General features: G+C 40.3%; 1 protein-coding gene and 1 long non-coding RNA gene across 3 annotated transcripts in view; one reads left to right on the forward strand and one right to left on the reverse strand.

Moving 5' to 3' along the window:
• Positions 1-1,939: 1,939 nt before the first annotated feature.
• LOC148319049 (uncharacterized) overlaps positions 1,940-17,130 on the reverse strand; it is a 152,615-nt gene continuing 137,424 nt past the window's right edge. The window contains exon 5 of the long non-coding RNA XR_015839743.1: positions 1,940-2,048. This is a non-coding gene — a long non-coding RNA (uncharacterized LOC148319049). The remainder of the gene's footprint in view (positions 2,049-17,130) is intronic.
• Positions 6,121-17,130, forward strand: part of fibcd1b (fibrinogen C domain containing 1b) — a 70,475-nt gene continuing 59,465 nt past the window's right edge. The window contains exon 1 of one of the 2 annotated variants that reach the window (XM_088281310.1): positions 6,121-6,696. In XM_088281310.1, coding sequence (XP_088137436.1) covers positions 6,649-6,696 — 48 coding nt within the window. In that variant the 5' untranslated portion in view covers positions 6,121-6,648. The remainder of the gene's footprint in view (positions 6,697-17,130) is intronic. The other variant, XM_088281311.1, reaches the window with a different exon arrangement.

A 17,130-nucleotide genomic window follows, 5' to 3' on the forward strand; every position in this document is an offset into this window, starting at 1 on the left:
ATGGCTGAGCCGAGTTCTGGGATTGTTCGTTGAAGCTTTTATCCACCAAATAAATAAATAAATAAATAAATAAAAAATTATAAAAAAAATAAAATAAAATGATAATGTTATCAAAAAACAACCAATGCTTTCTGTAAAAATGTTTTTTTTTTAATTAAAGTTTATTGTACAAATTTACAATTTTCTAATGGAATTTCATAATTGTCTTCTTTTTTTTTTTTAAGTGAACTGAAGTGTCATGTACAAACGTTAATAAGGTCAAAAAATGATGTACAAACTTATTGGTAATAAAAAGGGGAAAAAAATATAAAAACAAAAAAAGTCTGATTAATCCAATGATGTATCCAACTTGTATTTTCCCGCTATCTTCTCGACACGAAATCTTGCAACGTCGCAGGCCACTAACGTAAATTCCGCCTTACTTTTTGGTTAGTTAAATCTTTTTTTGTTGTTGTTGTTATTTTAAGTAAAGAGGCTGTTGTAAAATAATGACATTTTGTGTCTTTTATTGCCCTGTGGAGTGCATCATCTCATTTCCTCCACATGAATAGACACCAGACGTTTGGGAATTAAGGGGACCTAATTGAAAAAAAAAACAACAAACAAAACAGTCGGAAGCACGTCCGTATCGAGTGTTTATCGAGCGACAGTGATAGGAAACAACCCAAAATATATATATCAAAACAAAGCAAAAAAATCTTGCATCATCATTATCATCCAAGCGGAACAAAAACAGCAACATCAGTGGTCGGCATGGCAAAAGACAACAACGTGGCTGGAAAATAAACGAGCGCTAGCCGCCGTTGGGACGCTGCGAAATCAATTAAGCGCTGCGTCCGTCAGGATACGGGGGAGGATGTTTGCTGTCGCTCCCTGATAAGAATATTTTCTGCGCTTGATTTCCGGCCGTGCCAAGAGAAAGATTATCGCCTGGCACGAGCGGCACAAAGTGGCAGCGTCTGTGCCAGTTTCTTCAGCACCGCAAGCCAAAGGGGGAAAAAGAAACTCGCGGTCTTGTCGAATTCTGCTAAACACAATTTTTTCTTAAGGATTACTGACAAATCTCGATCCAATTTTGAACGCTTGAGGTGGCAAAGGTATGGATTTTACAAGTGGGTCGGTTTATCCCGACACGGGACTTAGCGTCGGTTTTCCCGCCACTCTCACTTGTAAGACTAAGATGGTACGATTGCGGGAGCGTCCGCATTCCTCATGACACTGACCAAACGGGAAAAAATGGTATTTCATTTTATTTTAAACAACCACATTGCCATTCCAGTTGAGCTAGCATAGCTTTGCTAAACGCTGCGCCGTTTTCTAAGACACTAAAGGCCTAAATACATTAGCAGCTAAATATAGCAAAGTTCTTGAATAAATTAGCCTAAATAGCATTACCCCGGCATATCATTGCGAAATGTATCCTGAAACAAAATTAAACATACAGTACGGCCTGATTAAATTAGCCAAAATAGCATTAGATGCTAAATGTAATGCAAGACATTTCCCGCAGTTTTTAAATAATTATCATAAATAACATCACCCTCATATTGTGTTGCCAAATGTAACATCATAAAACATACAGCCTGATTAAATTAGCCTAAATGGCGTTACACTAGCGTGTGGTGAAAGAGAAAATGTAACATGATGAATATATTTCCAAATTAAATTCATGTAAGTTGAAACACTTAAATAACGTAGCATGATAAAACCAATTCCTTAGAGTTCGACTAAATAGCACAAGTAGCATGTTTACCAAAATGTAACGTAAAACACAGCGTTAGACAATGCTAACGTAGCTAAATGTAACGTGCGCAGGGTTAGCATAGTTTGCTAAATGTGCTGTGTAACATTGTGCACTGAATTAGCCCAAATAGCATCAGACTAGCATGACACGTCATTATTACAAGATTTGAAGACTTGACTTACCACGTGCTTGAACCAAGTAACCACTTGACTCGCTTGATTTATTTATTTTTTCCCACCGTGACTTGGAACTCGAAACCGACTCGCACGAATGTGACTTACTCCCACCTCGGCTTCATGGAAATCTGTCGAATGAGAGAAACACAATGCCCTCAATTAATTTAGTCCAAATGGTAACAAGCCAAACAATAAAACGTAAAAACGCAATCAATTTATGAATTCAATTGGCACGCTAGCTGACACTTTGCTAGGTCGCATTTCACGTAGCAAGCGTTTGCTTCACTTCATCTGCGGTGTCAATTCAACGCTGTTCCTCCGAGACATTTTGTCAGCAATGATTTTGACTGTCAAATTGTTCCAAGTGTCGGATTTTGGCCGTTTTCCCTCACATTTTGAAGATATAATATTAGCCGATTTCCCCCTCGGGGGCTGTTCGCCGCCGCTGTCGCTATATTTAGCCCGTTCCGTGTGGAATTCTAAACTCTCTGAGCTTGGCTGACGAACGATTATTTTGAAGGTTACTTCAAAAATCTAGTCAATGTGAATTTTTTTTTTATTTAAAGAATATTAAAATGATTTTTTTTTAGTTTTTTTCCTGACCCCAAAATGAAAGAACCGGAGTCCCTTTCATCCCGCTCGTCGCTCCACCGTCAAGGTGCCCATCCCCCCCCCCCCCCCCCCTCGTCTTCCTTCTCCCGGTAACGAATGCTTCCTCCAGTGGTAAAAAAAATAAATAAATAAAGTTTTGGAGTTTCACAATTTACGACGGGTCATTTTCATTCTCCTCGGCTGCTGAGAGCGCGCCGGGCAAGGTGGTCCATTTTCATTCTGTCCTTTGGAATTCTTTTCCCCGCGCAAAGTAAAAGCCCCCGCGCCTGCATTACAGGCCGCACGGTCAACGGGTGCACCCGACTCCGAACGAGTGATGAAATCGTTGTTTTGGAACGTGCCAGTGATAAAACAGAATTTTCTCCCCTGGGTTGGCTTAGCACACGCTCATCATTTCAGAATATTTACACGCCTGGCTGTTAAAGCGGCCACCTTTTCCCACCTTTCTCGCATGTAAATAGCCTGGGGCTGCCGTTGTGTGCTTTCAAATGAGCTTTACCGTGATCATGTATGCAAGGGATGGAGGCAAGAAGTCTGCCACTGATGGTTCAAGTGAGGCAATTCCGATTTTTTATTTTTTTTGGGGGGGGGGGGGGGGGGGGGGGGATAATGGTATACAGTGGACTGGTCGCCGACTAACCACAGGGAATTTATCGACAAGTGACCATTCACAATCACAGCCAAGGACAATTTAAGAGTCTGGAGTTAACCTAATTAGTGCGCAACCTGATTAATCGGCTGTCAGATTTAATTGGCCGATATTAGCTATTGCAAAAGTGGCAGAAAATGGACGATATTTGCCCAAAAAATTTTTTTCCAAATTAACACATAAGAACAAACAAACTCCTTGACCACCCAAAAAAAAAAAAATGCAGAATTTTGCGCATTTTGTAAAGTCAAACAAATAGTAGTGGACAACATAATAATAATATAAAATATATAACACAGTCAATTCTTCGGCCTGCAATTTATACTGTTGTCAAAAATAAGTTTTTTGTAATTTTTTATAATATAATATTTTTTTAATTAATCGGAATTTTATACTGCCGCAATCGGCCTCAATTTGTCAGATCCAAAATCGAATTTGACATTTGATGGAAAAGGCGTGGTAGGTCGTCAATGTATCGTCCCGAACATGCCCGTTGTCGGGATGTGAGGGAAATCCAGATTCTCACCGCGACTTCCCCTCATCACCGACATACTTCAAAGCCCACACTCATCACATTCATGCAAACGTGGCAGACAGAAAATAAACCGAAAAAAAACCCCCGCACCATTTCAGAATTTGCCCCTTAGACCTTTTGCGCAAATCCCAAAATGCTAGCTTGCTAAGAAGCACAACCAAACACACACAAAGGTTGAAAGTTCTGGGAATGATTTAATAATAAGCGCCATATTCGGATTAGCTACCTGCCTAATTCCCAATCCGCTCGAGAGGTGCGTATTGGACATAAAATGCAGCATTAAGGCCAACTTCCACTGGGATCCCATTAGACGTAATCTTATTTAAGTCGGAACTGAAGCAGGAAGTGCTTGCCCCGCCGCTCCTCCTTTACCCCCAGCGGGTTTCACCCTGGGGGAGGCCCTGCGGATAATTGCACATCGCTCGGAAGACGAGACGATCGGCAAACATTCCGGAGCCATTCAGGGCCAAGGGATGCCCAGTGAAGTCTTCCCGGAATGTAACATTGGTCTTCATTTAGTAGGCAATGCACCCCTTTCGGATTGAAACTTCAAAAAGATACATATTTGGAGGGATCTATAAAAATATATATTCAACGTGTATCAACATAATTCAAGTCAATTTCGTAGGATTTTATATGAGAGAAGAAAAAAAAAAAACAGCGACTGAGGTGCCAGCCGAAGAAGCACTTCCACACACTCGTGAAGACGACGGACAAGCCGCTCGTAAAGTCGTTGATGGCTCCTCATCGTCCAAAAGCTTTTTATTTTCTGTCATGTGACTCCATCTGGCTGATTGATAGTTCGCCACCCCCCCCCTAACGCCTCGCCATTAGCAAATGTCATCTTGTGCCACGAGTAATCGGAGGTGTGTGAGCAAAGTGTTGAAATAGTCCTCAAGGAAAGGGAAGAAGGAAGTGAGCACGATTTGGTCGTTGATGGGCAGAAACATTAGACATGATTTTAACCGTCAGTGGTTTTAGATGGAAAATGATTACAAAATATTTTGGTTTCATTGATGAAAAAAGTTTTGAATTTTGCCTCAAGTCAATTTTGGAGTTGTGGTCATACGCGTCATGTTGATGAACACTGCTTGGACCACTTCTCTTCATATGAATACAAAAGAAAAAACACATTTTCTCTGAAAAAGTCAAGCCTCTCAAGGGAGGAAAAATGGAAAATAAAAAGACCTTTCACTGGTGCCTTAATTGCACCCTTTTGTTTGTGTTGTGCTTCTTCTTGTGAAAAAAAAATAATTCTTTGGCTACTTTTTTTTAACAAAAAAAAAACAACCACACTGGCATTTTGAGGAAGGGCGAGCCAGCTCACCATGCGTGAAAATAACAAGCCAAAGGTGAGAGGAAGCGGACACCGCTGCAATCGGCCAGATAAAACAACCGCTCATCCTCGGAGGGACCCACCAACTCTCTCCCCAATTTTTAAAACAAATATTTTTGCTGGGACATTCCGAGATGCCGCCAGGAGTGGGCGCACGTGCGAGACAAGCTAGCGTCCACTAGCCGCCGCCTCCTCGACCTCCCCGCCGGCTGCTTCCCGCCTGTCAAGTCGGTCCTATTATTGATGTTATTGTAATATTTCCCTCAAGCTTACGTTGGCAAATTGAGCAACAGCGTGGTTTGCCTGCCATTTGTGCAAGCTGGAAACACACACACACACACCCCGCGGGCGTGCAAAGAAATCGGGCGTTAACTTCCTCTTTCACCTCAGTCGATATACGCATTTTTCTAATATTTCTTCTTATGAGTCACGCCAAGCCGTAATTGACCCTCAAATGCATGAATGTGGTGTTTTTTCCCCCCTTCATAATGCGATTAATAAACACGGGTCAAGATAGCACAATAATGCTAAATAACAAGCGTCACAAAAAAAAAAATGATAATCAATACAAACAAGCAACTCAAGAAAAAAATAATAAATAAATAATATATATATATATATATAAATATATATATATATATAAAATAAATGTGTATATATATATATATATATATATATATATATATAAATATATGGTATTTGAGGACCATTTGAGTCCTTGGAATAGAATAGATTTGGTATAGAATACATAAAATTGATGCTCTTAAGTCTATAAATCAGACGTGCAAATGTAATAATAAAAATAAAATCCAGGTTCACTTTGTTTCACACTTCCACAAGCGAGCGCCCCTGCTACCGGACCTCTGGAAAATATCCTTCCATAGAAAACAAAACAAAACACTTTTTAATCCATCAAACTGCTTGTTGTGACGTCACAGACACCGCCCTCCTTCCAACTCAACCCCCCCCCCCCTCCTCCTTTAGGCATCTCCGTTAATGTATATGTGTAACGCATGATGACAGCTCATCATAATCATCATAATCCTTCTGCTCAGGCATGGTGAGAGACCCGTTTACTCATTCACACATACTTAGTCTCACTGCGCTCTGATGTGCGTATAATAGTGCTCTCTTTCTCATGGAAGGGGGGGGGCGGTGGGCGTTGATTGACAGGCGGGAGTGAGCGCAGTTGCGCAGCGGAGGAGCGCGCGGCTCACTCACTCTCTTTTGCTCGGAACCAGACCCTGCGTGGATGTTGCAAAAAAAAAAAAGGAGCTTCCGCTGACAAACTACACCACTGGAACATAACATTCCTATTTTTTGAACCCACGGAGTAAAGGACTTTTTTTTTCCTGTGTGGGGATTGTGTGCGTATTTTTTTAAAAATTATTATTATTCATTTTTTGGGGGGGGGAGAAGAACATTCCCCGCGGAATAATCCGAAGCAGCACTACAGCATTTGCAGCACAAGAACGACCACGAAGTTCCACGCAAATGGAGTAAAAACTGCGGGACTTGCACGGCTTGGATGCGTTCGCGTTGGTGGATGTAATGCGCAGATTCTCCGCGGGACGCTGACCGGCCGATGGGGGAAACATGGACACCTCTTCAGAACTCGAAGACGGGACTCGCCACAAGAACCAGGTGCGTGGACGCTATACGTAGAAATCAATGCGTGTGCGCATTCGTCACGCGTGTGCTCGTGCGAATAAGTGCGGACATCCTTCACGCCCACCCTCCATTCATGCTTGCCTTTCCCGGGGCGATGGTACCCGCGCTCCCCGGCTTGGTGGCGAGGTGCCCGGTCGTCATCTCGCTGCTGCAGACAAGCAACCTCCCGAGGGCTCCTTTAAACAATTAATAAGCGATTCCTTCTAAATCCAAGAAAATATAATTTACATGTAACATATTGAATGAGATTTTTTTTTTCCAAGCGTAACTTTGGATGGGGTTTTAAGTGCTTATACACTTCTCATTAAACAACAGGGGGCGCCCCCCGCACCCCCCCCCCTCTTGTTTAGCTATTTCCCTCCACATAACAAGCTGCTCAAGCAAGTTTCCACAAGGTCACACTCACGAGGGGATGCCAGGCTCAATTTTCATGACACCGATGCACTTTCCCCTGATTGTGAACGCATCGCCTCCTCATCATCCGCACAAGGCGCCTCCTCTGAGTCATTGTGGGCAAGCTGAGAATTGTGAATTCCAGACATGCAAGTGCTGAGAATCAACAGAATTATTCATTCCTTCCTCATCGATACACCACTAGCCGCCCAACCCCTCGGCAAAAAAAAAAAAAAAAAAAAAGAAGTGTGCTGGCAAGTGTTTTATATGAATCCAGAAGAATTTCACGAAGATCACAGCACTTACCTGTCTTGTCCAATCACATTGCTCTGATGTCACGCCAGTTCTGCTCTCGACCTCTAGGGGGCACATTTCCACAGTATTTTGGGACTCGTGTGATTTAATTAAATTCCTTGTTGGATGCCGTTGTTTTTTTTTTTTTAACTCATCTTGTCATAATTCACATTTTTTTTTTGTTTTTTTTTTTACTAATAATTTGTCACTTCTACTTTGAGAGCAAATGATCACATGCGGCATTTTGGCAAAGTCTGACAGCTTTTCCGATGATATCCGCCCGCCTCCTCATCAAAAAGGAGAGCCGGTGAGTCATTTGATGGCATCCTGAACTGCTCTCAATTCATATCGACTCAATAGTTAAGAGGTAATTTGTCATGTTTGTCATCCGGGGTAAGCGTGATACTTCTCCGGAGGTGCCGATCAATGACCCCCGCAGGAAATGAGAGCGCAAACGTTTCGAATGTCGTCTGAAGGCCTTGAATTAGGAAGGAAAAAAAGCGAGACAGTTGTTGTATTTTACTGGGGGGGGGGCTCTCATCATAGACGATAATTTTTATTGATGCACCCTTGGCCTTGACTACTTTGAAATTCTGCGAGAAATTGAGCAGTTTTGAGGCAAAATATATTGTTTTTAGAGCAGCTTTTCTTTTCATAACACTAATGTTGCAAAAAAGACGGCGACGAAGCTCTAATTAAGTCAAAACGTGGAATAATCTTCACGACCAAGTATAGCATTTTGGGGAGGCGTCTTTAGCGGATGTTGCAGTAAAAATAAGACAGCCCGCAATATAATTCCAAGTTTAAAAAAAAAAAAAAAAAAAAAAAAATCTTCACGCTCACAAATGGTAGTTTTGGGGTGACTTATCAAGTTTCTAGCACAGCATGTCGGCCATTTTGGTGGAATATGATGTAAAAGAATGTGCTAAAAACTAGCGCTGCCTAGCAAACTTTATTCCTCACTTTTATTTTGTTGGGGGAATATTTATGTCTTCTAGGAAGGAAGAAGGAAATAAAAAAAATTGGCTATCCATCGAGATAAAGAGCAATCGCAAATGACTAAATGAACCTCTAATACGCCGAGTGGCACGACTGAGAGGATTAAAGGCGAAAACATGTCCCAGCATCCCCTAACGTTCGCCGCCGATCACACGGCGTTAGGGAACGCCGCCAGATGAGGCGGTCGCTGGTTTCTCCTGATTTCCCATCACACACTTCTAGCATAAATTTATATCACGGCAGCCGGAGCAACTTTAAAAAAAAAAAAAAAGATTTCTTTATTTTTTTAAACCAGCAGGTGGGCACGAAGAACATGGATCTTGTCTTTTGTTTCAACGCCTCCCAACTCTGCATATTTGATTTTCCGCCGGAGGTGCGCTGTCACCCCCGGTGCCCTTTTTTCCCGCAGATGGAGGCCAATTAAGAGGAAAGCGCGCCTTGAAAGTCTGCCCGAGTCTTAAATGTCCCGACGGCAGACGGAGGCAGCTGGCACGAGGCGGCCAGATACGTCGCTAATTGAGACTTAAAAAAACAAACACGACTGTCAGCCCGTTGCAACTTTTGAGACGCCGTCGCGTTTGTGCCGCCAAGTGCGAGACCGAGCACGTGTGAGGAGTTAATCGTCCAAAGTCCAAATGTCGCGCACAAACCCGTGAATCGAATACAGCCTTGTCCCACGATTGCATTTTTTTTAAACGGGTTTTTCGAGGGCCCGATAATAATTTGGGTTTTGATTGCAATATTTAGCAGAAATAAATTCTGATCACCGATTAATTGTTTGATTAATTGAAAAATAAATGAGCTTTTGTCACAAGTAACAGCACCTTATGACATTTACATTACAAAATGTCATAATAACATCATTAAATCTAATGAAAATCATGAAACAATTTGTGCCTTATGATTAATTCCTTGCAACTTTTTCTGGTGGGCAACTTGGCCACCGGGGGCAGTATAAGTCAGTTATGAAGACTTGCAAAACTACTGTAAGTGACTCCGTAAATGTTTTTGTTTTGTTTTTTTATTGATGGTCTATATAAAAGATTCACACCACAACTGTTGATGCCATTTGTTAGCCCGTCCATGGCGTTTTTGCATTGTTAGCTAAACTGACTTCATTAAGGCCAATGTGGTTGTTTTATGTTTAGATTGACATTAACAAGCAACAGCAATCCATCCAACACCATCCACTGAATTCTTAATGACCAATTAAGCCCCGAATTGATGACTCATCCCGTCCACATGATTTTACGCCACTCTCCCGAGGTCTCTCTTCTTCCCATTCACATTGGCAAATGATCCTTTTTGTGTACTCTCCCTGAGTGTTGTATTGCCCCCTTTTGTGATCTCAAGTTTCTCTCTCTTTGACACTTGCGCTAAACCGGCTCGCCATTGTTCCGCAACAATGACGCCGGCGCGCTTCATTCTCCGCTCTATTGACAGAGTGGGCTGCATGTGATGCAGATGGGTGCTCTTAAAAAAAAAAAAGTCTCCAATGTAGCACGGTGGTACTGACATGACAGACAAAAGTCAATTTTAGAATTACAATTGGAGGAAAGGTAAAGCAGCTCGGAGGGATGAAAAGAGTATAACACGCGCGCGTCTCCACACACAAATGTTAAAAGTGGTACGTACTATGCGTATATGTAAATGGATGAATAAAAAAAATATATATATATTTTACCGCAGTGTTTCTCAACATGTGGTCCTTGGGGTCACTGGAGGTCCTCCAGAGAACAGGATTGGTCCTGTTACTAGAGCTAAAACATGAGGAAAATTTTCTCTTCATGATCAGAAACAATTACGATTATCATGAGGCCAAAAATCCGTTTCAGCGCAACAGGAAAACAAAATTTGTATGCAAGCAAAACAGTTTCATCACATCACCGTTGCTGGAATTGAGAAGCAAAATAAAGAATAAAAAACAATCCCTGAACGAGTTCTAAAAGCTTTGCTAATGTGTACCGAAAAAAATGCAGAATTAGCTAATGATTGCAACAAAATAAATAAATAAAACAAAACAATAAAAATAATCAAATGGCTTCATAGATGGAATTAAAGTGAAAAGCGTTTTACAGGTGAAAATTCGATTTTAATCAATAATGAGGTTTTGCACCGATAATGCAGGTGTACCTAATAAAGCGTCTGGCGTTTGTTGATTTCGCATCCGAGCTTCCGCATCACGCGCCCGGGGGGCACAAATCAAGGTCGCGGGCTTGCGAATGACGCCGCCAGTCGGTATATTTATGTACCTGCGTCGTGATCATTCGCCGAGCTTAACAAAAGGCCTGACGTCCCGAACACTCGAGGCGAGCATCAATCCGCCCGACACGCTGACTCGGCTCGCAAATTATGTGACACTCAACACGCCTCTCCTCAAAAAAGGTGAAATTGAAAGAGTCCGCATTAAAGCACTCGCCGGATGACAGGTGGTCTGATACATTTGTCAAGTACGCTACATCAACCGGAGACAATGTATAGCTGGAGCCTTGGTAATAACTTACTTGTCAGTCACATGTGTTTGAGAGAATGGTGGTGATGCACAACATCACAAACAAACACATAAGATACAAAGCCAAATCTAAAAAAAACAAAAAAAAACAAATGGATAAAATCATAGAAAAAAAACTAAATAAATGGAAAATTAGTTTTGCAGAATACCACAAAAACAAAAGAAATTGAAAAAAATGGAAGTAAACAATATTCTAAAAATAAAATAAAATAATATTTCATTGATTAAAAGAAATTAATATATAAATGAGTGGGTAAAAACAGTCAATTAAAGTTGAATTGAAAAACATGGAAATAACAAGAGTTCCAATTAAATGAATGACCTATTATAGGCAAAATAAACAAATGTACTGTAAATGGCATGAGGAACAATGCCTTGAAATGAACAAAAAAAATTTTGAAATAATCATAGCAAACTAAATTGACAGGCTAATAAATGTTATTGGCGTTATGTTTTAACCCTTTAAGCATCTATTTGGCACGGCAGCCCAATAGTCAGAGGCATATATTCTTGATCGTTTCCAAAGAAAGATGTACAGTATGTCTGTAATATACTGCCCCCTGGTGGCCGAGGCACACATCAGCTGGAGCAGCAAAAATGTCAGAAGAATTGAAGATAAAATTAAGAAAAATGCGGTAACACGGATTTAATTCTCATTACTCAGGTTGTATCAAGTCGCCTAAAATATTATGGGATGATATATATTTTTTAAAAATGATTTCTGCCGTTGGCATTGAGAAGACTTGAATATCCTCTTCTTGTCACGCAAATGAAGAGACGCGGACAAGGAGGACGATGAGAGGTTCTTAATTGTTTCCGTGGGCTCAAATTGACGCTCGCGAGGGCCAAGTGTACAATTTTATACTGAGAACGCGTCCTCGACGTCGGAGTGGCGCGGCAATAAATAATTAACCTTGCGTGATTGTATTAAGAAATGCGTCGAGCATTCACGAGCGAAAAGAGAGGACTTGGAAAAAAAACTGGAAAATGTGTCGAAAGAGAAAAGTTGTATGCAGCAAGTCTTATTTTGACTAGCAGGAGAGAATGGAAAGTAACTGAGTACAAATACTTTATTACTGTATAAATGCATATATTTCGGTTCGTCTTTACTTTGCGAGAGGATTTTTTTTTCTGGAGGCTTTTTTTCTTTTATTCTCTTGCTTTTGAAAACAGTTATGTGCAGTTTCTACTCGTTACATTGCAAAATTGGGCATTAAAAAAATTTCATGAAATTAGTAGCAATAATTTATTCATTTCAGTACAATTACCTGCCAATAGATAAGAAATGTGTTAAATAAAAACGTGATGATTGATGGCACCCGGAAAATTAAATGGGCAAAAAAAAAAAAAATTAAGCTTCAACAAATTCGGCGAGCAATGGTTAACTTGTCGATTTAAAAAAAAACTGTGGACATCAAACTAACAAAAGCTCAACAGAAGTCCGATTCCCTGCAGTCAAGTGACACACGATGCCACAAAAAATGGAATAAAAAATTAAATGAAATGACATTTTAAAAAGTACGAAATTAAAAAACGAAATAAGAAATGGGACTTCGCCAAACGAGGTGTGCGAGCACTATTTTAACTCTTTTAACGGAAGCCATTTAAAAAAAAAAAAGCTTTTTTAGGTTATCAGAATATGTTCTTTTATTTAGCCCCCCCCCCAAAAAAATGCAGAAAACAAACCTTTTGTGCAAAAATGCGGAAATACTGTTGCTCATTTATCTTTCGTGAAGCTTCAAAAATCTGAACAGGCATTTTCATCTATAAAATACTAACAAGAACAATGATAATATTTTTTTAATGGCAAACTAATTTTCACAAACTATTTGCAGGCTTTTTCGTCGTAGTAGTATTTAGTCGTGTGTGTGTGCTTTGTACATTACGTCAATGCTTGTACATCGAAATCCAAATAATTTACACAATCTTTTCTCTCTCTGTGACACTTCTTGTCGTCGTTTTAACATTACAAACATTTAAATCAATTATCAGCTGCTTCAAAATCCCAGAGGTCCGCCACGTCAACGTTGCCTTGAGACACATTCAAAAGGGATTAATTGCCACATTTATTTATTTATTTTTTTTAAATCAAATCACATGATTAGCTATGAAGGAAATGCATATCAACCACGTTGATTGTTTTATGAATCAAATAAAATCTTGAAACGAAGTCCCCCTCGTTGCATGTTTGGCACATTGTCGCGTGCGTGCCACACAAGAGTATGATGATATCGTTGCTCACATCCGGGGGTGATAGCGAGCCGAGAGTCCTATTGTTAGCTTGAAAGTGTGAGCGTTCGCGTAAAAGGAGCACGTGTTGGCGGATCAAAGCGATAACGAGCCATTTCTGTCAAGGGCTCGTCGCGGAAGTGAGAGCCGCTTCACATTGCGAGCCGTTTGCGGCATTTTCATCCGAGACCTCGTGATGAGGTTTGACTTTTACACCTTACTTTTGAAAACACATGTCGACGCTGTAAAATTTGGCCTAAAAAAAAAAAATTCTAGTAATGATGAGAATAACAATAATAATAACAAATATTTTTATTTTATTTTATTACGTTCAATATCACTTTTGTCAGGCAAACCACAATCCGGTAGCATTAAAAACGAGAAAAGGAGACGAATGAGACTCTTCTCTGATCTTTTGACTGCTCAGCCGCCACTCACCAGATCGGCTTCTTCTGCCATTGTCGTCGACAGCTTCAATTTCCCCTTTTGCCTGATTTTTGGCGCACAGCATTTCACTTCCCAGAGAAATTGGCTCCACATTTTCTATGCACGCACATGCCGCCGCACTGCTTTGCCGACTTAAGTGGAATCAATTTGCTGGAGAGAGTCGACTGACGTGCTGGCATTTTAACCCCCCCTCTCTTTTTTTCCACCACTCTCTCCGCATTCTACTGAAATGGGAGAATCTGTTTGCATCATTTTCAGAGTCTTATTGAAGAAAATGCAAAAACATCGCGACAAAGCAAACAATCCTATCAAAGGTTTTCTTTGGATGATGGTAGATTGGACATTTTCCGTGATGGAGGAGTGAAAAACGGAGGAAAGTAGACAAATAATGGACATTGAGGAAAAGGGCAGTTGTGGGAGGAAATCAAGTAAATTTCTTTTTTTTTTAGTGTACTTCAGTAGATTTTTCAGGTATTAGTAGCTACAAAAGTTGAATTATTTTTTTTTAAGGACTTTTGACCTTTTTTTTAAATTACTGACACTATATTTGCCAATACAATCATTAAAAAGTCACACCTTGATAGGATAACATTAGCATTTTGGCTAACGAGGTAACAACAGCATCAATTTAGTTTACAGATAATAAAATACATTCCAGATCATCCCAAACTAAGTCGTGGCGGTTGATTTTTGAGAAAGGACAAAAAGAGCTAGCCTTGTTAGCTTAGTTGGTTTCAGCTCTCTGGTAACAAGTCCTCACGATAGTAGCTTACAGTTAGCGTTTTGGCTAATGTGCTAACAACTGTGGGTGCTTTTGGAAATGAATGCCGAGCAAGCTCTGCTTCACTTTTACTGTACCGACGCTCAGAGCACTCAAAAATGCTGTTAGATTATAAAGGGTGCCGCAAAAAAAATAATCAAAAAATGGAAGTGCTGGTTTAGCCACTCCAACTGGGAACAGAGAGTGACAAGCGCATCAGTCAGTCCAAATGGAAACAGTTGAAGCACAAATTCCCGCCTGGTTCGTAACAATCGGAGAAAAGCTGTGCTAGGGCGTCAAGGTGAATTTCTAATAAATAAACCCGATAGTGTAAAAAAGTAAAAAAATAGTTAGCAAGGATGAATTTAGCTTCGTTAGCTTAACTATTTTTTTTTATGGAACAAGCTTCCAGCAAACGTAGCATTATTTTACCTGTAAAATAAACACAATTCTAGAGCACATTGTAACTTTTGAGAATTAAAATGACTTTGCGGACGACCGCATTGCATAATTGTAATTGTAAATATTAATTTGTTTTTTTGGGAAAAAGGAAAAAAAATGACGATAGCTAATAAGGGAATTAATTAGACTTTCAGATCCAGCGAATCATGAAGGATCAGTGTAATCGAGCGTTAGTCATTTGGCTGGATCTGGAGCAGAAAAAAGAACACGGCTTTGTGTTTTTGCAGGACAATTGCGTCCGAATCAGGCGGGAGTATAGAGGAGAATACTTGGGCGGCGTGCCAGAGCATCTGTTGATGTTGGGAGTTTGGCGTCTGCTCCGCTGTTTGCTCAATCGTGGCTCTCTTCTTTTTTTTTTTTTTTCGTCATCATTGGGAGCCCAACTGGCAGAGTGGCCTTGATTGAGCCGCCTTTTTGCTCTTTAACTTTCTTTCCAGCCGCCGCACAATTGCTTCGCCTCCCGCTCCAAATGGAGCAATTTCCCACAGTCAAACGCCATCATCGCTTAACAGATAGCCAATCACAATGAACTCGCTCATGATGAGTCTTTGAGGAGCTCCGAACGTGATCGGCGTCGGAAGAAAATAGAAAATGGATGTATGTATCCAAAAGCAATGCCCTGAACGTCATTCGGGACGGTTAGGGGGAGAAAAAAAAAAAGAAAAAAAAAAAAGAGCTCCGACACAAATGATCCATAATTCAAAGCAGGCAAAATAAAATAAAAAGCCCCCAATAACAAATCCACCAGTGGACTGGGTGCATGTGTATCAAATAAATAAATAAATAAATACAATTTAAAAAAAAAAAAAAAGTAATTCCTGTAACTGAACAGGAAGTTTCCAATTTTTGTTTGAAGTCGACATTTTGGGCGCCCACTCCGACTCGGAAATTGTTTCTAATGAACCTCGATTCTATTTGCAGTTTCACTCCCGTCGTTCGGGTTGGCTGCGGCTGAAACGGGTGAGCAAAAGCAGAGAGCCGCTTCGGGGAGAGAGAGGCAGCAAATGAAATGGCGCGTGAAAAGACGACAGAGGCAAAGTATTTATTGCCACCGTCTTATTAAATCGCTAAGACAAACGGGCTTGTGTCTCTTCAGCCGACGTTTCTTCATCATCAAAAAAAAAAAATCAATTGAGGATGTTGTGTGTCATTATTTCAAATGCGCTCTGGGATTGAAGGTTTTTACGAGGCCCCTTCTTACTTGTTTCTGCCGAGCAACAAGTAAACCAGGAAGTAGATTATGCTATCTGTAAATTTATATTGTTAGTATCATTGGACCCGCGAGCTCGCTAGCTAAAATCTGTTGATAATTAATCATTACTTTCTGAAGCCTCAATTAACGTTATAGGAAACAATTTAGTGAGATTCTTCTTTATTCCTGCCTAGCAACAAATGACCAGGACTTCAAATGTAAGCAAATATTTGGTTTCATATCGCTAGACTCGCTAGCAAGCTAGCTAAACTATGTGGCAATTAATCATTGTCGTATTTTTTTTCCAGGAGTAGTTTCCTGGTTCTTGAAGTCTCAATTTAAGATGTCGTAAACATTTTGGTGAGATTCTTATTTATTTCTATTGAGAAACAAATGTGAACCCGCTAGCTCGCTAGCTAAAATATGTGACAAGTAATCATTCATCTTTGCCGTGTTTTTTAGGAGTAGTCTGAGAGTTCCTAAAGTCACGATTTCAGATGTAGTAAACATTTTAGTGTGCTGCTTTGTTGTTTCTGCCTAGCAACAAATGGCCAGGATCTTAAACCCAAGCTAATCTTATGACTTTTTTTTTTTTTTAAATCACTGGTCCGACTACCTAACTAGCTACAATGTACAAAAATGTACCATTTAACTTCTTACAGCTGTTTTATGAAGTCATTTTGTGGTTCCTGACTACCATTCCCGTCCTTTCTCTTCATTTTTTTTTCAAAAATCCAAATTCCAGTTGGTATTTAATTAATTTACTCTGCTTGGTCGTTTCTGGCTCGCAACAAGTGACGAGGAATTAGATTTACAACAAATCTACTGATTTATATCATTGGACCTGCTAGCTATGCAGCTAAAATTTACCACCAAATTCTCCTTCAGTTATGGTGCTGTTTTGTGGAGATTTTTCGTGTTTCCCGCGAGCTCTTCCAATCTTTTTTTCTGTTATTTTCCCCCGCAAGTCTCACTTCCAGGTTGTAGAAAGTGTTTTATTGGACTATACATCATTTCTGCTCAGTAAGTGACCAGGAAGTAAAATCGGAGCAAATCTATTGCATTATATTGTTGTACTGGACCCGCCAGCCATGGAGAGACTTTTAGAACAATTTAGTC

Source organism: Idiotropiscis lumnitzeri, chromosome 18, assembly GCF_059441095.1.
Source record: "Idiotropiscis lumnitzeri isolate Australia: NSW breed Sydney's pygmy pipehorse chromosome 18, RoL_Ilum_1.0, whole genome shotgun sequence".
Lineage (NCBI taxonomy): Eukaryota > Metazoa > Chordata > Actinopteri > Syngnathiformes > Syngnathidae > Idiotropiscis > Idiotropiscis lumnitzeri.